This window comes from Topomyia yanbarensis, chromosome 3 (assembly GCF_030247195.1).
Source record: "Topomyia yanbarensis strain Yona2022 chromosome 3, ASM3024719v1, whole genome shotgun sequence".
Lineage (NCBI taxonomy): Eukaryota > Metazoa > Arthropoda > Insecta > Diptera > Culicidae > Topomyia > Topomyia yanbarensis.
The window spans coordinates 304,491,208-304,514,612 of NC_080672.1; the positions used below are offsets into that span (position 1 = coordinate 304,491,208).

Genomic DNA, 23,405 nt, shown 5'->3' on the forward strand with positions numbered 1-23,405 from the left:
TGAAATTTTCACATTATATTCTGAATTACTTTCTCCAGCGACGCACGTTGGATTTTTTTATTACATATTTTTTCTTAATAAACATCGTATAATTTAAGAGCCAAATGACCTGTTCAGGGTATCATCCGAACAATGTGTGGAATCTTTGCACTTGGTATGTAGATTAAAGTTCGTGTATAATTTTTTATTAGGGTTTGCTTCATTTTTTATATTTCAAGAACTTTTTATATGAAGATATCGAAAAAATCCTACACTCAGAAAAATTTAAACGTTATGCCTATTAATTTTACACATAGATTTTTGCAATTAGCGGAGGCAGATAGACACTATTTGCTGGCACATAAACCTAATGTGTGTATTTACAAGACATAATAATCTTACATTCACATTTCATAACTATAAGGCATATTAAAACCGATTCTATAACAATACGCACATATAACTTATGTGAGCGCACACATATTTTATAAAGTTGACACATAGAAGGTATGTGTGCGCGTGATAACATTAGCTTTTCTTCTTTATATGGATTGGTGCTTTGAAACAAACAGAATTAACGTTTGAATTTTTTTCAGTATACGTATGTCGCTTGCTACCACCCAAAAGAATAAAAAACTACATTTTAGTCGAAGATGCAAAATATAATAGCCCATATAGAATAAAAATGCATTGCGTACAACCTTATGTGCCTTAATCATATTTTGTCGAGCGTTAGATGAAATTAACATATTTGTATGTTGTAGTCGTGATACGCTGGTTGGACATTTTTTAACTGGACCGCATTTTAATTGGACCTCCGCTGGTTGAACCATTGTCCAACTAAAAAGCATCTGAATGTCAAAATCTTATGTTAAATTTACTTTGACAATCAATCTGACAATTATTAGATATGTGAATAGATGCAATTACACTACTAACGTCTCCTTTGGAGAGTTTTTGACATCTGTCAGTCGGTCCAACTAACGAATCAAATTCGTTAGTTGGACAGAGGTGTGGCCCAACCAGCGAATCACGACTGTACTGATCCAAACTACCCGAACAGAAAGCAATATCGAAATTGATCGTAGAAACGTTGAATTTACAACAGTTTTATTTGTTAACAACTCTTTCTTGTAACATCAATGTACTTATGATGCAGTCCTTCATGCCTCCTAAATCTACAACGGAAAAACAATGTAAATCGATGTTTTTGATTTCAGAATGTATGGGAAAAGATCAATTTTTTCATTGTTACATTCCTTATGGACCCCCCTTTTTCCATGCAAAAATCGGGTTTACAATGAAATTGATGTAGAAACAAAAAATGTGATTATATTTCCATTGTAAATTTTCCAGAATAATATTGTTTTCCGTTGTAATGTAACAATAAAAAATGCTGTGATACTGTTGTGCATTTCTATTCGGGTAGCGATGCTCGATCGAAAAATCAGCCCACTTCTAGGCCCACTTAAAAAGTGTTCAACCAGCGAATCGCGACCATACGTCACTGACTGGGACGGGACCTGCGGATTCGTGTTTTCTTATTCTTTCTTTTTGTTTGTTATATCTTACTTTTTCGATTCACACACACTAATACTTGGTGTAGTTCAAGAAATGACATGACTTTTTTAAAGAACAAACAAGAATTGAACTTTCAATTTTTTTTGTGAATCCATTATCATGAAGTGCAAGGTCAAAAATTACGGTCGTAGTAAAGCGAAAAATCCGGAGATTACTTTTCACCATTTTCCGGTGAATCCCGATTTGTGAGAACAGTGGGATAAGTTCACAAGAATTAACGATCTCGAAATTAATGAAAGCACTATCATCTCCACTATCATTATTGATCTAATGATTAATTTATTAAAATATTTGAAAAAAAGTTAGCATTTACTTAATTTTAAATAGAATACTCCCCATATTAATCACTCTGAGGACAGCCGGTTCAATCTGACATTTGCGTGCTGGATCAATTTGACACGCGTTTTTTTTTTCTTTCCGCAGGTCCCGTCCCAGGTCACTGAATACATCCCTGAAGCAAGACGGTAACAAAGAGAATAGTGAAAGAGACGCAGAGTGAAAATCAGTCAAAACGGCAACACTCCCTTTACGATGATTTCAACACTAGAATTTGGCAACCGTTTCCAAAGGCGGCACTTTAAATGACTCCTATTATATTTTGAAAACAAACCTTTTGTCGATCGTTGGATTTGTTTATCAAACGATGTGCATTTCGAAACAAAGAGATGAAATAATTCTAAAACTTGTTTTTACTCATACATAGACTCTAGAATGCACCTTACAATCACGATTGCACTAAATTCTGACGAAAATTCAAATTTTTTTTTGATAGATTTACAATACTTATCTCCTCCAACTCAGGCATGAGTAATGTTTATTTACATTGCACGATTGGTCTGCTCAATAAGGTATTTTTGGCTTCACACTATTCGTCTCTTTTCCTATTCTCTTTGGACGGTAACAGGTGTGCACATTTTTTTCTATGTGTGAGTGCGGTTGTCATTTTTCTTTGATGAAGCAGAAAAAACAAGAGGATATGAAGAAGAAAAGCACAAACAAATGACGTAGTGGGCCTAGGGGCAGATCACTCTAGGAATGTATAACAAATTTGCATCAAATAAGAAAAAATGCATTTAATTTCCATTTTTGCATCAGCTTTGCACTCCCTCGTAGAAAAGTTTGTTTAACAAACTGTCGTGTCCGGACGAACCAATAACCGAACCTCTTCGTTCAAAATCAATCACACAACTGACGAGCTTTTTCCTACTCGTTTAATTCTATCTCTTTTGAACAGTATACTCTCTCCGCTCCAACAATTTTATTTTAATATTTCTCTCTCTTCGTCTCATTCCCTACATCCTCCACTACCTCTACTCTCGTTTAGAATATTTTATGCACATATTACAGCATCGTTCAATCCCATGTTTGGATCAAATACAAATTAGGTACAACAAGAATTATCTGAACATCACACCTGAACTCGAAACAGATACAACCAGGAATAAGTCTGTCAAAACGAATACCGATACTTTATTGTTCTGTTATTTTGTCTTCATATTTCGTCAAAACTTTCGATAAATCTAAGATTTTACTCAATGTTGCCATACAAAACAAATTTTCGTTCGTCAAAAATTTATAACTATGCAGATAAATCCATCCTTTTGGCAATGTCTCGTCGGAGACGCTAAGCAAATGATTCAATTTCCATTCTACACCCCGACCCGCGTGTGTCAACGATCCAGAACCAGATACCATGCATCCTAACGAAAGAAAAAGGCGATAGCGAGTTCATATTCTCTTACATCTTCTGCACTGCCAAAAATATCATACCCATTAGAAAGACCTTGCACTCTGTAGAAGTGCGATACGTAGAAACGACGCGATTTCTTTTTCATTTTTTTCGCTCCAAAAAACGACAACTCGTGTGGTTCAAAAAATCGATGCTGAAACTCTAGTAAACATCCTTGCAAAACAAAATAACAATACCCATTAAATTTCTTTTTTTTGCATTACACATGTGTACCAACATCAGCGATGCCAGATGTGAAGACATATTTTCATTTTGAAGACATTTTTTTTTAAAGACTGGAATCCTGGCTGGTTTCTGGCTCAAAATGAACAACCGATAGATTTTGCCAGACAACCAGTGGCAACCCTGGAGACAAACCAAGTTCAACCTCGCGATACAGAAAGGCAACTTTAATTTAATTTTTCTCGCTCCGATAGCTCTACACCCCCTTTCAATCCAACTTGTGTGGAATACCATAGCAAGCACTGTCGCAAAATGCAACGGTGATGAACCCATTTTTCGCCCACATGTGAACCATGAACAAGAACCATGTCTTGCCGGAGTCAACGCGAATTCAATTTCTCGAACTGAGGGCAACGAGTTCCGTCTCGCATTTTTCTCGCGTCGAAAACTCTTTACTTCGCGTGTTCAAATGAACCGGTACCGAAACTCTAGCAACCACACTTGCAAAATGAAATGGCGATAGCGATTTCATTGTGATGCGCAAAAAAGCAGAAACCTTGCTAAAATGTGCCAGCCTATTTTAATCTTGCGATAGGTGAATTTAATTTCACATTTTATTCGCTCCGAAAGCTATACAGCTACACCAACTTGTGTCGAAACATCCCAAGAGGAAATCATGGCAGGCACCCTCGCAAAAGGAAACGACGATACCATTTTTTCTTCACAGATGTGGGATAGGAGAAACTGTTAAAATGCCTTGCCGGAGAGGCAAACCGGCTCCAAAATAGTCCAATCCCGCTGTACTGAGAGGCATCGTGAATTTCATCTCTCATTTTTTGTTTGCTCCCAAAGCTCGACACCCCAGGTGCCGAAACCATAGCACCCATGCAAAGCGAAATAGTGATAACGAGTTCATTTCTTTTTTTTCTTCCGCTAGTGAAAAAAGCAGAACCGCTCTAACATACGTAGCTGGAGTAGCAAACCAAATTCAATTTCGCGAAATAAGGTGAGGGTAACGAGAATTCCATTTAACATTTTTCTCGCTCCGAAAGCTCGATGTTCCGGAAGTTCAAAAGAACCGATGCCGAGATCACTTACAAAAACGCAATGGCGATAGCGAATTCTTAATTTTTTCTCACGCATCTCACATGGGTGAAACAACAGAAACCATGCAAACAGCCTTGCCGGGGAAATAAACTGATTTCAAATTTTGCAAATACCTCGCTCTGAACACATCACATATACAAACGAATCGGTGCCGAAGACCAAGCATCCCGTGATCGCAGAGTCGAAAGCGAATTCAAACTCGCAATTTGCTTACTTTTGCAAACAAGAGCCGCGTTACTAGCGCAACGGTGCAGCGGTATAAACAAGGAACCTTACCTTCTCGCTTCTACCACACACCGATTTTTTTCCTTGGTGATTCACAGCGTCTGCCAACGAAGAACAATAAAAGGCCGAAAACTATATCGACTAGGTAGAAAATTAGGTCATTATTTTCAACTTAGCGCATTCTTGGCCCTCGCTGGGGTATTACTTACGGACAACTCTCTCAGGGGAATATATTCTGATGACCCTCTCGGGGGAATTATTCATACAAAAACCCTCTCGAGGGAAATACTTTCGATACCCTCTCAGGGGATTGACCCTCGCTGGGGCATTACTTACGGAAAACCCTCTCAGGGGAATATATTCTGATGACCCTCTCGGGGGAATTATTTGTAGAAAAACCCTCTCGAGGGAAATACTTTCGATTCCCTCTCAGGGGATTCATTCAACACCCTCACAGGAGCAATACTTTCGGAACCCTCTCAGGGGATTATGTATCGGACACCCTTCATTTCCTATACATACTTTATTCATTTCCTATACATACTTACTAACTTTACCGAGCTGCGCCATTGTCGTGTCCGGACGAACCAATAACCGAACCTCTTCGTTCAAAATCAATCACACAACTGACGAGCTTTTTCCTACTCGTTTAATTCTATCTCTTTTGAACAGTATACTCTCTCCGCTCCAACAATTTTATTTTAATATTTCTCTCTCTTCGTCTCATTCCCTACACAAACGTCCTACGCTGATCCACTTTGTTCGACGTTTTGTTAAATGTAGGGTTAGTTTTTCTGTAGAGTTTTGACGTCTTACACGCAAAGCAAACAACATTGCACGCAACGCAAAATACATTATGAATTTCTATTTTGATGGAAATAAATGCATTTAATTTCGCTGATTTTTAAAAATGCATCACAAGTGATCTGCCCCTAGTAGTGGGCCTTTCTGTTGCCATAAGTTTTCTTTCGGTTCGGTCATAGTTAATTTAATCGGTTTTTTCGAAGTAAAAAGTGTCCCTAAGTGTTCTAATAGGCAGATCCGAGGTGAAGCTCGGCTTTTTCTCACTTTTCATCGTGCGCCAAAGAATCAGGATGCTCGTTCGTTCACTTCAAGTGCCCCGGCCGCCATGCTTATTTTGCAGGTATTCAGCTTTTTGTTGGTGGCTGCGTTCCCAAATGCGCACCCTACTATGACAAGTCGACCGTCCAGTGTCAATTTTGACAAATCGACAGTAGTGTCAATTTTGACAAGCCTTCAGTGTCACAAACTTTAACCTACCCTGCTCATTCATGTTCTCAACTCCAATGTTAAACGTCTAATTTAAAATTTGTTAGTTTGTTTTCAATAATCTTTTTCATTGATATCAATCGCTTCGCGCATTTTTTTGTTGGCTGATTAATAGTTTTATAACATATTCTCAGTTGTTTGGATGCTACTATGAGTGTTGAGAGAACTAAGGGATTCAAGCTTCTGCTCTTACATGAATTCATCACGTACGATATGACCAACGAAACTCGGTGTAAAATCACCCGGAAAAGCACTCCATCTTTTTTAATGCAGTAAATTAGCAAACCTTGTTTAGAGCTGGGCGATTTTTTCAAAATTACCCATTTATCACAACCACCCTTATTCGTAGTAAGCCCATTTGATTTCGATGTCGTAAACGGGAATACAAAGCACTTTCGAACGAATCTCGCATTCGTCGTAAAAAGAAGCCAAACTAGAAAAGCGATAAAAAACAATCTCATAGAAAATTGACGATTGCAGCTGCAATGACGAAATCGGTTGCAATTCAACCGGCTTATTTGTTTCAACTAAATCGAGTGTCGCTGATAATTGTTTTTCCTCAGTATATCAATCGGCGAATTGAATTAGAGATGATCCCCAAAACAAACAACTTAATTCACTCGATTGTGCCGACCCGAATGGAAATCGGTTTTTTTATTTTCAACGGAAAAATATACAAAATTTTAATTTGACGTTTAACGTTTTAGTTGAGAACATAAATGAACGCCTACCCTGATGTAAAAATTGAAACTTAAGCGACGGTTTGTCAAAATTGACAAGACTGATGATTTGTCAAAATTGACATTGGACGGACGACTTGTCAAAGTGGGGTGCGCATTTGGGAACGCAGCCACCAACAAAAAGCTGAATTAAACTAAACACTCAAAAGTGTCAAATGTTCCCACCTTTCTCCCATCTTGTCCCTGAAGTATGTTATTTTTTTGAATCGGCTTACATCTCATGCGACAGTTCAAGCAGGTAAAACAAAACGTCAAAACGAAACACGTTTCAAAACATTTTCCTCCTTTCGCATCACCGCATAAGCATGTTCTTGACTGGTGGGATCGGTTGGAAAAGCAAAAATTAAATCAAACCAGAAATCGTAGTTCCAGCTGGTATATTTTCCATTTATTTAAAGTAATCATCGGTTATTAGTGTCGACCCTCAAAATCACCACCCAACGAGATGGTCAAACGGAATCACAAGGTAAGAAAGTTCACCAACATGATTTGAAGGTTATGTTTACGTTTTCTATTTCGATAACTAGTACCAATCCGGCGAGGGTGCCCAGTACATGACCCGGAAAGCTGCGATGCGCAAGCTGCAGTTATCTATGCAGGACTTTCGCCGCCTGTGCATCCTGAAGGGCATTTACCCCCGCGAACCCAAGCACAGAGTCATTGCCCAGCGTGGTAGTACCGACATAAAGATTCTGTTCCACAAGAAGGACATCACTTTTCTGCTGCACGAACCGATCGTTTGGACGCTGCGAGATAGAAAAATTTTCAATCGCCGCATTGCCCACGCCCGTGCCAAGGGAAATAATTTACTGAAGAATGTTCGGATGGCAAATTATCCGGTGATTAAACTGGATCATATAATCAAAGAGCGCTTTCCGACGTTTCTAGATGCCGTCAAGGAGCTGGACGACTGTATGACGTTGCTGTTTTTGTTTAGTACTTTTCCAGCGACAAAAGTTATAACGAGGGATTTAACATCGCTGTCTAGGAGACTGACGATTGAATTCATGCACTACGTCATTGCGGCAAAAGCACTGAGGAAAGTGTTTGTTTCAATCAAAGGATACTACTTCCAGGCGGATATCAAAGGCGAGTTGGTCACGTGGATTGTGCCTCATTACTATCCTTACCAGCCACAAAAGAAGGAGTATGTGGACTTTAAGATTATGAGATCTTTTGCTGACTTCTACACGGTGATGGCTGGCTTCGTCAACTTTAGATTGTACAACTCGCTAAACATGGTTTATCCACCAACATTTTCCGTATCAGTCGATTCAGAGGAAAGTCAAACAAGCGAAGAAACGTTTGTTTCGGAGCGAATTGCTGCACTGAACATGGATTTGCTTCGGTCGGACCAGACTGCCGTTGAGGAAGAAGATGAAAGTATTGACTTCCAGTTATTGGATGGCGATAAAGATTCCGATCAAGCCCGGAAATTACGCGAGGAGGCTGTTAATCAGAACAAGCTGAAAACACTATTCAAAGGGCTAAAGTTCTTTATCAATCGAGAAGTTCCGCGGGAACCACTGGTCTTCATTATACGTTGTTTCGGAGGCCGAGTGTCCTGGGACAAGAACCTATTCGTGGGAGCCACATTCGACGAAACGGATGAAACAATTACACACCAGATTGTGGATAGACCTAGCTTGAGCAAGCAGTATATCTCTCGGGACTACGTGCAACCGCAGTGGATTTTCGACAGTGTCAATCAGAGAAAACTGCTCCCCACCAACAAATACTTCATTGGAGCTGTATTGCCGCCACATTTGTCGCCATTTAATCGGGATGATGCTATCTACGTTCCACCGGAGGAAGCTAACATGCAGGCAGGGGAAGAGTTCGAAAAACCGACACGGGAAGAGGGAATTTCCGACGACGAGGACGAGGAAGAAGTTCGATTGGAGGATGGTCGGAAACAGGTCCAGTTGGATTTCGCTTTGGAGAAAGCATTCCGTGAAGAAAATGCGGAAGAACAAACTGTTGCTGAGAAAGAAAACCCAAAGGAATCGGACGTTGAGGACGCGCAAGAAGTCGATGAACAAGACGCCAAACGGAAAGAGAAAAAGAAGAAAATGGCTGTGGTCAGCGGAAAGATCTACAAAGAGAATCCGAAGGAGCAAAAACAGCTGACCAAGCAGGAGGAAGCCCTGCGGGCACGCATGGTCAAGTCCAAGCACAAGAAGTTGTACCGGAAAATGATGGATAAACAGAAGAAGGCTACGAAAGAGGCAAATCTGCTTAAGGAGAAGCGACAGCAAATTGATAAGAAGAAACGGCAGGAACAGACGGAGAAGAGGAAGGCCGAAAGGAAGAAGATTTTGGCTCATTGAGGTGTAGGATGAGATTTACATTATTTGTATTCAATGAATATATGTTAATAATCAAAAATACCTTCGTTATTATTCGAAAAAAGTTTGATTGCATTTACACTTAACCCTTAAAGGCGCGAATAATTTTTGTGATAATTGTCTCAGTTTCAATGCGTTACTACGATGAGATTGAGATGATTTTCGCAATGTTTCAAAGCAACAGAATCTAGCTGTATGGAGGACCCAAGTTGGTCATGGATTAAATACATTTGGAGCAACATCAGTGGACTTCTAGTCACTAAGTGACGTAACTGTGCGATCGAACGACGGTATCGAAGCCGCTTCACACTGGCCCAGAATCGAAATTCAGCAGGAATTTCAACTTTTTGCTGAAACTAAATAACGCACCCTTATATTATGTTTAAGAAATTTGTACTTTGCAAGGCCCTTCTTCTCATTTCAACAGAAGCTAGGGTGGTTCTAATCTCAAATATCTAGCATCAAGGAGTTTTCATTCTCAGGTGATACAATCCTCAAAAACGCCGATCAGCCATGTTGGTTTTAGAAACGACAGCTAATAACATTGTTTACTAGTTTTCTCCATATGCTTGCTTAGATTTCAGTGGGTAAACAAAGTTATTCGCTGTCATTTTTCTTCTCCGCAATCTGCTGCACGCTTACCTCACTCCTCATCTAGTTATTGGCAAAGACGAATCACCTTAGAACTCTAAGCAGCTTGTCTAGCATTGCCCTTTTTTTACGGTTCGCGATAGAATTTGACTATCTTCAATGAAGTTGTAGAACAACACATTTTAGACCAATTTGCTTAATACACGCAAGCTGTATTTTTCACCATTATATCACGGGAAATCCAAATGTAAGCTTTCTGTGTTCATCTAAAACGGTTTTATTTATATAACTGTTTTAGTTTTTATTTTACGCTAAAGTAACCTTTGGGTAACTTGAAAATTACGATTACTAAACAATATGGATTCGATCATAGCAGGCGTCGGGCGCGAGGAATTTTCACTTCAATTTTTTTTTAAGATGAATCCAAATTTTGAATGTCGGTGTTTTTAAATGTTTCCGGTTTCTGTTTTAGTGAGTACTTCCCACATTAGAAGTTCAAGCGCATCGGTGAGACGATGAACCTAAGAAAATTCAGTGTAGTAAAAGTTGCCTTCTGAAGTGTCCGCTGGTTTCAAGCAGGATGATTATCATAGCTGTTGGAAGCCCTTGTAACAGGCACGCGAATTGCACTGTATGGCCAATGGTTTGCCACCAGATGTTTCTGAATTAACGAGAATTTGAAAAAAAAATGTTTTTCGCTTTCTGTGCTTTAGTCTTTTTTGTTTTCTTCGTTTGTATTGTGGCAAAAGTCAACAGTAAACGGACGAAGTATTGTTATTTAATCACAATATTTCATTTCGTAATTGTTGGACGGTATGTATGAAGTAAAAAGGTAAGTCTTTGTATACTATCAATTAAAATTTAATTATGAACTAAATACGCGCCAATTTCATGCAAGGAAACGAAAATTTGACAGTAATACTGGTCTAAAATTGATACTCGTATTATAATTGAGCGGGGCTTGTCGATGGGAAAATGACCTTGGAATGTACCGCTAGGTGTCTGTCACTCTGAAATGACTTTTTGGAAAATCGGCAGAGCTAACACCTTCTCCATCCCAAAACCTAGTTGTTTGCATGGGGAAACCATATGGGGCCGTACACAAATGTCGTAGCTTTTTTCGACGATTTTCGACCCCTTCTTTCCCCCCTTATAGCATTTGGCCACAAAACTCAAACCTCCCCCTTGTAAATAACGTAGCATTTTCCTACATCCTCCCCCCTCCCCCTTGCGCAACGCTGCCGGAGGATGAAAAAAAATTACATATGTTTTTCAATTCTTTTAAATACATGTCCTTTCAACATGTTTGACGGCTTTTATCTACATTTTCATTATAACAGCAAATTGCGTACAATTTCATCACAAATATAGTGTTTACAGTTTTGTTTTGAATTTTATATGTCATGGGGCATGAAGAGAAGTTCTTTCAGTTAAAAATCCTGATTCTAAGAAGCATTCGTACATCTAAATTACTAAATTTTGTTTGGTTGAATCCGAAGAGAAAATTTAATTTAGCTACCAAACTAAGTCTACTAGTTAATAACATAAGCTAACTAATGTAGTAAGTTAATTCCGCATACAAAATGTTTCGTTGTTTTTTGCGAGCTTGTAATACAGGGAATCGTAAAATTAACCACATTAAAAACCGCGTGAAAAGTAACTTGCGTGAATTTAAATTTATTTCTGTTGGGAATGGAGGAACATTAAATTGTTTTCTCTACTCTTAAAAAGTTTAAACTTAATGCTACGTCGCACAACTTCTGACCCTACCCTCCCCCACGCCACACTTCGTCACAAATTAGGTATATCCTCCCTACCCCTTAAAATGCTACGTCATTTATGCATGGCCCCTATGCAGAAAGCTTTTTTTTCATAATACAGTCGTGATTCGCTGGTTGGACACTTTTTAACTGGACCGCTTTTTAGTTGGACCCCCGCTAGTTGGACCATTGTTCCAATGTACTGGATACTAAGGGGCAATGCTGTATTGCTCTCTCGCTCAATTTATGTAACTTTATTACGTAATAAAGTTCAATTCCATGTATTTTCCATATATCTGCTGTCCACGTGCTTTACAGAGATCGCGCGAGAGAGCAATAACATTGCCACACCTTAGTATCAACCTCATTGCATTGTCCAACTAAAAAACATCTGAACGCCAAAATCTCATGCCAAATTTACTTTGACAATCAATCTGACAATATTTAGAGGTGTGAACAGATGCATTTACACTGCCAACCTCTCCTTTGGAGAGTTTTTGACATTTGTCAGTCGGTCCAGCTAGCGAATCAAATTCGTTAGTAGAGTTCTTGTCGCCCGGTCTCACTTCTGCAGCTTCCTGGTTGAAAACTGTTGAGTATTACAATCCCTGCGATCCATGCATCTGCATCGATGCGCCCCTTGCTATTTTTGCCTACCTTTGATTACTCACACTAACTCTGTATCATTCTCAACCAGAATAAAAAGTAACCGCGTTATTTTTCTGTTCGCTTAAAGGTTTCGCTTCTTTTATCGCGTTTCTAAAAGCTCTCCGAAATTCCTCTGGCCATACCACTTTAGGTTATGGTCCCAGTATTGCGCTGTGATAAAAGTGAAGTTAATTATGGAAGAGGAGGAGAAAAATGAACGTTTTCTATTGCCGCTTTTCGACGGGTCGAATTTCACCGCGTGGAAATTCCGCATGCGAGTTCTGCTTGAGGAGTATGAGCTACTGGAGTGTGCACTATGGGTCATAAGGGTGGTTTTTCGGTACAAAAATCGATAACTCCCAAACCGTTCATTTTAGAGAAATTATGTCTGAGAGAATATTTTTGGGAATTAAATTGGCTTTCTTTTAAAGCAAAATATAACTAGGGTGGTCCTCTCGAACATTCTTTTCGAAAAATTATTTTGCGGACAAAATGGTATAGCAAGGTACTCACTTCAGCAAAGTTGTAGAAAAATGTTTTTCAAGTAACATTTTCAAATGCATCAAAGTTGTAGCACTATCGGTTTCCATTTTATGATTATTTTTCTTCTTTAACTTAGGGTGTATCTGAAAAAGTCAGTTTTTTAACTATAAATTTCTAAATAGTTAGTGGATCTTCATACTCTCTATGAAGCAATTTTAGTACTTTTCATTGCGCATATTTCTGCTGGAGAATGTGAATCGATATCATTTTTCATTATCGAGTTACGATCATTTTTTTAAATAAAAATGATAGTTTTCAATGACCTCTAACTCAGAAAGTTGCAAAAAGTAGCAGCTAAATTTGTACTCTTTAGAAAGTGTATCAAAAATACTATAAAATATCTCAAAATCAACTTTTGCTTTGTTGTCCTTCGATATCAAATATAAACAACAACACCACGAGTGTTGACAGTTTAATTGGTATCAATCCCATTTATAAATCGAATCGCAGTAGCCGACGACTGCTTTGATGAACATGCGTTTGAGGAAATTATGAGATCATTTTATGTGGGAGAAAAAGAAAAAAAGAATTTCGCTCAGAATGCAAAAGCTGTAGCAATTAAAATATGTAAAAGGTTTGATCAATTTTGGAAAGACTGTCATCGAATTGAGACGAAAGTGCTCGATAAAAATTCGAAATATTTTGAAAAGCCGTTAACAGTTCCTACAAAAGATTCAAAGTGCACTTCCTCCCAAACCAGCATTCACAGAAATTCGTCGCTTACTCAGAACAGAACGAAGGGTAATGCTTAATTCATTCGCTTTTTAAAGCAAAATGCTCTACATTTTATATTGTTTATATAATGTTCAAAACTATAGGCCGTCCAAAAAAAACGAGTGCATGAATTGTGCTTGAAAAGGAAACTTGCACGAATTCAGGCAGGGGAGTCTGAACACAGCGAGCTTGTTCTTCTTGAATCCGTAAAGGCTGCAGCAAAAAGAAATGGAAATGTTAGCCTGTGCAATTTAATTAGAAACATTATAGATAATTTCGAGAACATTCCCGAAATGCTGGAGCAACTTGAAAAACGTTATCCTGTACCAATGGTTCCAAACGAAGCATTAGGATTTTTACTAGATCAAAATTTGAGCAAAGCCACCTACTCGCGATTAAGGTTAGAGGCTAAGGAGCGTAATGCGGATATATTCCCTCCTTATTATCAGGTATGCATCCTTTCTATTCAAATTTAATTTTGTTAGTGAATATCGTGTTTATTACTATAAATTCCGTTAAGGTCAGAGAAGCCAAGTCAGAGTGTCGACCAAATAAGGATGACTTGACAATAACGTCAACTAAAGCAGCCACAACGGTTAAGGCTTTGGCTCAACACACAATATCTAGACTTATATTGGATCATTCAATCTTACATCAGACCAACAAAGGTGGTAACAATAAAACCTAATGTTGTTTTCGATTGAGAACCTAGAAACTAACCCAGGTTAGTTGCTTCAAACGAACGTTTTTAATGAAACTGAGTTGGGTTCTCGCCAAACCGCGGTGGTCAGAGCGAACCCGAAATATATTTCAGGTTGGAACCCAACCCGGTTTTCAGTTCAGTGGCGCATAACCTAGGTTGGAAACTGGCTTCAAACAAACGGTTTGACAGCAGTTAGGTCCGAAACTGAGTTAGTTTCTGCTTCAAGCGAAAACGACATTAGTAACATTAAGTAATGACGCACACGTTTATAGCAGCTATCATGATTTTCTCATGGGGAATGGATGGTACAAATGGACAGTCGAGATATAACCAATTGGATTCAGATGGAAAAATGGTGAATGACCATTCATTGTTTACTGTCACACTAACTCCACTTCAATTAAAAACAGAAAGTGGTAAAGTATTGTGGCAGAACGATTCACCGCAGTCCGTCAGATCCGTACGACCAATAATGCTGGAATACGCAAAGGAAGAAGGAGATTATGTGCGAATGATTCATGCAGACATAAACAGTCAAATCGAGAAACTAGAGGCCTTCATTTTCACACAAAACGACCATGAACTTACTATAAAATGTGAGTTTTATGAAATACTAATTGATGGAAAGGTATTGAATACTATAACAAATACTAAGTCATCACAAACATGCCCGATCTGCTTGGCAAAACCGAGTACATTCAATAATGTCGATAGGGCCAACTTCAAAGCTAAGGAGAAAATATTATTGTACGGATGCCAGCCATTGCATGCTATTATAAACGTATTTAACTGTTTATTGCATATTGCATACAGGAAGGATGTAAAAGCATGGCAGGCGAGGACATCGGAACATAAATTGCGAATAAAGCGTAGAAAAATTCATATTCAACAGATATTGCAGGATAAATATAATGCTCGCGTAGACATGCCAAGAGAAGGTGGATCCGGATCGACAACGACTGCAGCACTATGCAAAAAACTATTTGCAAAACCGCTACTGCTTGCACAATCATTAGAACTCGATGAAATCATGGTTACAAACCTGGCTGCTATTTTGGCTATTCTCAACAGCTTAGAACAGGGGCGGATCCAGAAAATAATTTTGGGAGGGGTCTGAAATTTTGATTTTAAAATTAACATTGTGCAATTCGTAATATGTAATAATTTTATTTAAAAAGCATCAGTTTTGTTCGTCAAATTTTGTTTGGATTGATTTCTAGTTTGAAACTAAAATAAAATCAAAACTGTTTCTTCAACAAGTAAAAAAAATCGGAGGGGTCCGGACCCCCAAGACCCTCCCCCTGGATCCGCCACTGGCTTAGAAGAAGTGAATTTAGAATCATTTGACAAGCTGTGTGCGGATACGTACACTCTCTATATAAATAATTACAATTGGTATCCGATGTCGGCAACATTACATAAGATTCTTATTCATTCTACACGAATTATGTCAACACTTCCATTTCCAACAGGTTTCATGAGCGAACAAGGAGCTGAGGCTCGGAACAAATACTACCGGAACGATCGATTGAATCACGGTAGAAAGTGTTCAAACGTCGCGAACATGGAAGATGTTTTCTTTAGAGCAATGGACTCGTCTGATCCGGTTCTTGCAGCTAGAAGATCCCGATACAGTAAACGCACTGAAATAAGTTCAATAATAAATGAGTTAGCACTTAATCTTTGGGAAAAGAAACACGATTCAGATAACTATAGCGACGACGATGCTGATGATGTTGATGACTGTGATTGTAATAATTATGAGGATGACGATGATAATAAAATAGTTATGTAGAATAATTAAAAAAATATCTGCCTGAGCCTAATGTTTTCAATATTTGTGTACATATATTTGACAAGCTCAAAAAATCATTTGAACTTTTTGAACTAGTAAAGCAGGTGCTAAATGGCGATGACCAGGCCCTTAAAAACAGCCGTAAGCTGATGTCATTTGATCATAATGTTGATGTCAACATTTTTCGCTGAAGCACAAAAAAGCAAAAATTGATGTTGAGATATTTTATAGTATTTTTGATGCACTTTCGAAGGAGTACAAAATTAGCTGCTACTTTTTGCAACTTTCTGAGCTAGAGGTCATTGAAAACTATCATCTTAATTTAAAAAAATGATCGTAACTCGATAACGAAAAACGATATCGATTCACATTCTTCAGCAGAAATATGCGCAATGAAATCTACTAAGAGTATGAAGATAGACTAACTATTTAAAAAGTTATAGTTAAAAAACTGACTTTTTCAGAAACACTCTAAATTAAAGAAGAAAAATAATAATAATATTGTAATGAATTATTGTAACACTTTATTATTAAGCGTGTATAGTGTGGGTTCAACAGGAATAGGTGTAAAAGTACGAACCCACTTTCAGATGTCAAAAGTGAGCATGTGAGCTATAAGGTTGGTGAGAATAAACGTGGTCGATCACTTGGTTTGTGACTGACAAGGTGAACAGACGTTTTTTATTTAGTTCGTCCGCTAAGGTAGTCCGTATAAATAAATTTAAAAGTGGCGACAAGGAAAAATAGTTTTTTTATCGCGTGTGCTAGATTTTCACGAGTGGTTCCAGTTTGAATTCCAGGCAATTCGCGGCACAGGAGTGCACCGGCGAAAGGTTTTTACCACGACGGTTCGGTGGCGTCGTTTTAGCGGCAGGGTGGCCAGTTCTTTTTGGTACCGTAGGCCGAACAATAGTACAAAGGTTTGTAAAATAAAGACTACATTGTGATTGTAATATTGAATTCTAATAAGACATTGTTACAGAACAAAAGCATTGAATTGGATACTATAGAATTCTATTGTAATTTATTGATTTACTAATTCTTTTGTTTTATATTATTTGGTGTTTTAGCCGGTCGTTAGCGACGCAATTGTGCCCTGGCCAAACGGTTGGCGCGCTAGAGAATTTCGTGGCAGGTTTTTGGCCACCAGGAAAGAGTGCAACAAATTTCTAGGGCGAGCCAAAAAGTTTCTGGAAGGCGAAAGGAAAGCAGAGGGAGACAAAGAAATATAAGCTTCTGGCCAGCGAGCAGGCTCAATGAAGAATCGACGTTTCCGGTACTGAAGGTACGTGCGTTTTCTTTTATTTTTTTTTAAGTAGTTTGACAAATCGCCAAATTTAATCCGGTGCAGGCATGGCGTTAATAGGAGCAGTTGATCCTTACGTCATTGGCACGTCCTTTTCTAATTACGTAGAGCGATTGGAATATTTCTTTGCATGTAATAATATTGCAACCGAACGAAAAAAAAGATATTTTCATGAGTTTTTCCGGGATGCAAGTTTTCGAAGAGTTAAAGTTGCTTTATCCAGGCACTGATTTAAAGACTCTTAGCTATGACGCAATTACGAAGAAATTAAAAGAGAGGTTTGATAAAGTGGAGTCGGATACTGTCTTAAGGTTTAAGTTTCGCTGCCGGAAACAAGGACCGACAGAATCCGGCGAGAATTTTATTCTGGCAGTAAAGCTTCTGGCCGAACAGTGTGATTTCGGTGAATTTCGCGATATGGCAATTAAGGACCAGTTAATTTTTGGAGTATATGATAAAAAATTACAGCAGCGTCTATTAGATGAGGAAGACTTGTCAGTTAGGATGGCAGAAAAAATTATTAAAAACCGCGAGCTTGCTACTTCGAGAGCACAGCTCCTTAATGCAGAAGATAATATTAATTCTGTGAGGCACCGTTTAGGCAGACGACAAATTCAATCAGATCCTCGACCCAATGATAATTGGAATCGGGGTAGATCGAGAAGCAGGAATGGTCGAGATAGATTTAATCGTCATCCGTACAGAGGAAGATCACGTTCAGGGCACAGGTCTTCTAGCCGAGGAAGGTACGCTAATTTTGTGTGTAATTTTTGCAAACAAAAAGGGCACATTCAGAAAAGCTGCTATCGGTTAAAAAACCAGCAAAAAATACGGTTAAATTCATCGAGGAAAAGACAGAAAAAGCAGACCAAGTACATGACTATTTCAAACGGCTCCGGGTTGACTACAATAGTGAAAGCGACTCTTCAGGTGACTATACTTGTCTGATGATTAAATCGGTAAACAAAATTAGCGAACCTTGTTTCCTTGAAGCTAAAATTGAGGGCAAAATGATGAAGATGGAAGTGGACAGTGGGTCAGCTGTGTCCGTAGTTAGCAAAATCGATTTTATTAATAATTTTAGGCATCTGTCGTTGAAGGGTTGCAAAAGAAAACTTGTGGTAGTTAATGGGTCATCATTGGAGATTTTGGGATCGGTTCTCGTGACAGTCTTAGTCAATGGCAAACGGGCTCGTTTGGAGTTAGTTGTACTAAACTGTAATCATCGTTTTATTCCTTTATTGGGACGAGATTGGCTCGATGTTTTTTGCGAAGGGTGGAGGGAGAGATTTTTTAATATTTTTTCGATAAATTCCGTAATTCCACAGCATTCTACTGAACAAATTTTAAGTGAAATCAAAACAAAATACAAACATATTTTCGACAAAAGTATTTCCTCCCCCATCGCTGGTTTCGAAGCAGATTTGGTATTGCGGGAAGACAGTCCAATTTTTAGGAAAGCTTACGATGTTCCATACCGTCTAAAAGAAAAAGTGAATGATTATTTAAAAATGCTTGAAAATGAAGGAATCATTTCACCAATTAAAACCAGTCTGTGGGCTTCCCCAGTGGTTGTAGTGATGAAGAAAAACGATACAATAAGGCTCGTGATTGACTGCAAGGTTTCATTAAACAAGGTTTTGATTCCGTATACGTACCCTCTACCTACAGCCCAGGATTTGTTTGCGTCTTTGGCGAATTGTAGAATGTTTTGCTCACTAGATTTGTCCAATGCTTATACACAGTTAAATTTGTCGGAGAAATCGAGAAAATTTGTCGTAATAAATACAATGCGAGGACTTTTCACTTATAACAGGCTTCCTCAAGGCGCATCTTCCAGTGCTGCCATATTTCAGCAAATAATGGACACGATTTTAAAAGGATTAGACTTCGTCTATTGTTATCTTGACGATGTGTTGATCGCTGGAAAAAATTTCGAGGACTGCTACAATAAGCTGCTTATGGTGCTAGATCGTTTGGCTAAAGCTAATATTAAAGTAAACTTTGAAAAGTGTAAGTTTTTCGTTAAAGAATTACCTTATTTAGGTCATATTATTTCAGAGAATGGTCTTAAGCCAAATCCTGATAAAGTAGCAACAATCCAACAAGCAAAAATTCCGCAAAACGTGACACAACTTAAAGCATATCTTGGTCTCATAAACTACTATGGCAAATTTCTACCTAATTTATCTTCAACTTTGAATCCCTTGTATAAATTGTTAACGAAAGATGTTAAATTTGTGTGGAACCCTATGTGTGACAAAGCTTTTAATGATAGTAAACAACAGCTGCTAAATGCTAATCTTCTAGTTTTATATGATGCAAAGAAACCAATAGTTGTTTGTGCAGATGCTTCTTCCTACGGATTGGGAGGAGTGATAGCTCATGTCATAGATGGAACAGAAAAACCTATTTATTTTACTTCTTTCTCATTGAATACTGCGCAAAAATCTTATCCAATTCTTCATTTAGAGGCATTGGCAATCGTATCAATAGTGAAGAAATTTCACAAGTACTTATACGGACAAAAATTTATCATTTACACTGACCACAAACCACTTGTAGGAATTTTTGGAAAATCTGGACGAAACTCAATATTTGTGACAAGACTGCAACGCTATATAATGGAGTTATCTATCTATGACTATGATATATTTTATAGACCATCAGCAAAAATGGGAAACGCTGACTTCTGCTCTAGATTCCCACTTGATTTAGAAGTTCCAAAAGGTGTTGAGAGGCAAGGGGTTAATAGTTTAAATTTTTCTAACGATCTTCCGCTTGATTATACTGCAATTGCGCAAGAAACAAAACGAGATTCCTTTTTACAGCAGATATTAAAATACACTAAACATGGTTGGCCAAAAAGAATGGATAAAAATTTAAGAAATATCTATTCTCAACATCACGAATTGGAAGAGATAAATGGTTGTTTGATGTTTCAAAATAGGGTAGTGATTCCTTTTACCTTACAATTTAAGGTATTGAAGTTGCTTCATGCTAATCATGTTGGAATAATTAAAATGAAGCAACTTGCAAGACGATGCGTTTACTGGTTCGGGTTGAATGCAGACATCGACTCTTATGCTAAGAAGTGTGAAATATGTCTCAAAATGGCAACAATTCCGGGAAAAAATATAACCTATGAGTGGACTCCAACTATCAGGCCTTTTAGCAGAGTTCATGCTGATTTTTTTTATTTTGAAAGGCATGTGTTTCTGCTGATTGTTGACAGCTTTTCAAAATGGCTGGAAGTAATTTGGATGAAGTTTGGGACAGACGCAGAAAAAGTTACAAAAAAATTTCAAAGTTTCTTTGCACGTTTCGGTCTCCCAGACGTGATTGTTACAGACAATGGACCTCCTTTTAGTTCTCAATATTTTGTTTCGTATCTTGAAAGGCAAGGGATCAAGGTAATGAAAAGCCCGCCTTATCATCCTCAAAGTAATGGGCAGGCAGAACGCCTTGTACGAGTAGCAAAAGATGTCCTAAAAAAATTCCTTCTTGATCCTGAAATGAGGGCATTAGACCTTCAAGATCGTTTAGATTACTTCCTTTTTAACTATCGTAACAGCTGTCTTACTAGCGGAGGGGATTTCCCCTCAGAAAGGGTTTTATGCTATAAACCAAAAACTCTACTAGACTTGGCAAATCCAAATAAGGATTTTAGAAAACAAATTCTACCTAAACGAGAAAATGAACAAGATGAATATAAACAATTTGAAAAACCAATTTCCGACCCTTTTGCTAGGCTAGTTGCGGGAGACAAGGTTTACTATAAAAACCATAAAGTAAATGAAACTCAAAAATGGTTAGAAGCCAAATTTATTAAACGAATTTGTACAAATATTCTGCAGATCGCGATCGGATCAGTATTGATCTCGGCCCACAGGGGGCAGATTAGAATTGCTGATAAAGCTGAACGCAGGCGCAATGTGGCGTTTCAGTTGGCGGAGATACCCGTACCCAGGGCAAGACAAGGTACAAAGAGGCAGTTTGACGACTCCGAAGACGACGAACCATTTCGGGGTTTCACGCCGATACCACCGCCAGCCAGAAGTGAGGTGCATCCTGAGGCCTTGCGATCAGAAGAAACGGCAAGATCGATTAACGAAAGCGACACTATCGAGGTTGCTACAGGAAGCTCCTTACGGAGATCCGTGAGAGCGAGAAAGAAGAAATTCGACGGGAATTATTTATATTACAAATGAAATGTGAATTTAAATTATTTTGTAAAATAGTTTCGAAGATAGGCTATTTCGGGAATTCTTATCCTTATCTGAAATGTTACTATAGGATATTAGTGAAGAATTTTCCGAGTTGTATAAATTGTTCAAATAACTTAAGAGGGAAGGATTTGTAATGAATTATTGTAACACTTTATTGATTGCTATTAATTAAGCGTGTATAGTGTGGGTTCAACAGGAATAGGTGTAAAAGTACGAACCCACTTTCAGATGTCAAAAGTGAGCATGTGAGCTATAAGGTTGGTGAGAATAAACTTGGTCGATCACTTGGTTTGTGACTGACAAGGTGAACAGACGTTTTTTATTTAGTTCGTCCGCTAAGGTAGTCCGTATAAATAAATTTAAAAAATATGAAAATCGATAATGCTATAACTTTGATGCATTTGAAAATGTTACTTGAAAAACATTTTTCTACAACTTTGCTGAAGTGAGTACCTTGCTACACCATTTAGTTCGAATAATAATTTTTCGAAAAGAATGTTCGAGAGGACCACCCTAGTTACATTTTGCTTTAAAAGAAAGCCAATTTAATTCCCAAAAATATTCTCTCAAACATAATTTCTCTAAAATGAACGGTTTGGGAGTTATCGATTTTTGTACCGAAAAACCACCCTTGTGACCCATAGTAGTGTGTGGAGACGGGCGACAATGCGGAAGTGAAACGTGAAAAGCAAAAGAATCGTGAGAAGCGAGCAAAGAAAGATAGGAAATGTAAATGCATATTGATTTCTCGCATACCCGATTCACAACTAGAGTATGTGCAGGAGAAAAATACACCGAAGCAAATTTGGGACGCTTTCATGTATTCGAGCGAAAGAGTATCGCTAGCAGAATGCACTAGAAAAGGAAAATGCTCTCGCCAGTTTTGCATTGAACGCTCTGAATCGGTGTCTGAACTGCAAAAGAGAAGTGATTGGGCACAATGGCAGCAAGCTATGCAAGACGAAATCGATTCGCTGGCGAAGAACAATACGTGGAGTTTGATGAGACTTCCAAAGGGTCAGAGTGCAATCACTTGAAAGTGGATCTTCAAGATCAAAGGGTCTGAAGACGATCAGCCACTGCGGTACAAGGCTCGGCTCGTAGCGCGTGGTTTCTGTCAAAGACGTGGATTCGACTACGAGGAAACATATTCGCCGGTAGCCCGAAGGATACATTGCGTGCAGTTTTGGCAATGGCAAATACGGAGGGAATGGTCGTACATCAGATGGATGTCAATACGGCGTTCCTCAACGGAAGTTTGTCAGAAGAAATTTACATGCAACAACCGGAAGGTTGCGGTGGTAATAATGGTCTAGTATGTCGCCTAAACAAATCGCTATATGGCCTCAAACAGTCGTCTAGAGCGTGGAACAATAGGTTTCATTTGTTCGTGGAAAGGCTTGGTTTCCAACGGAGTGCCAACGACCTTTGCCTGTACATTTGAGGAACACGAAAGAATCAAGTGATACTGGTGCTGTATGTGGACGATGTTCTAGTAGTGAGTCCTTCGGAGAAACTTGTTCTGGAGATCAAAAAGACCTTATCCGGAGAGTTCGAGATGTCGGACATGGGTCCGATTAAACGTTTTCTCGGTATGAACATAGATCGCGACACTGAGAAGAGGATCATGCGCATAAGTCAGAAAAGTTATTTGGAGAGCCTATTGAGACGCTTTGGAATGAAAAACTGAAAAACTTGTGACGTGTACGTACATGAGCCGTAGAAAAGTCTGTTGGACAAGGCTGTGGCCCAACCAGCGAATCACGACTGTACCAATGCTGGCAGGTGAGATTTGGAAGGTTAACACACACACGCGCTCTCTATGGCAGAAACGGAGCTGACACCAATAAATCACCGCAATACTCGTTTGGTGAAAAGAGTGAGGAACACGCCAGGGGAGCAAGAGGACCCGTAAAAAAGAAGAGCGAGCTGGA

At 38.6% G+C, this 23,405-nt stretch overlaps 1 protein-coding gene and 1 long non-coding RNA gene across 2 annotated transcripts; both read left to right on the forward strand.

Moving 5' to 3' along the window:
- The first annotated feature begins 7,109 nt into the window (after positions 1-7,109).
- Positions 7,110-9,222, forward strand: LOC131690722 (pescadillo homolog). The gene is made up of 2 exons (XM_058976680.1): positions 7,110-7,300; positions 7,362-9,222. Exons 1-2 carry the CDS (start codon positions 7,280-7,282, stop codon positions 9,162-9,164), a joined length of 1,824 nt encoding a protein of 607 aa, XP_058832663.1. The 5' UTR covers positions 7,110-7,279; the 3' UTR covers positions 9,165-9,222.
- Positions 9,223-16,598: 7,376 nt separating this feature from the next.
- Positions 16,599-21,801, forward strand: LOC131692918 (uncharacterized). Its single transcript, XR_009306106.1, has 3 exons — positions 16,599-16,856; positions 17,007-17,221; positions 21,100-21,801. It is a non-coding gene; the product is annotated as an uncharacterized LOC131692918 (long non-coding RNA).
- Positions 21,802-23,405: the final 1,604 nt, after the last annotated feature.

Coding starts and splice junctions, on each gene's coding strand:
- LOC131690722 (XM_058976680.1), top strand. CDS start 7,280: ATGGTCAAACGGAATCACAAG. Junction 7,301..7,361: donor TGGTCAAACGGAATCACAAG/GTAAGAAAGTTC, acceptor TTCGATAACTAG/TACCAATCCGGCGAGGGTGC.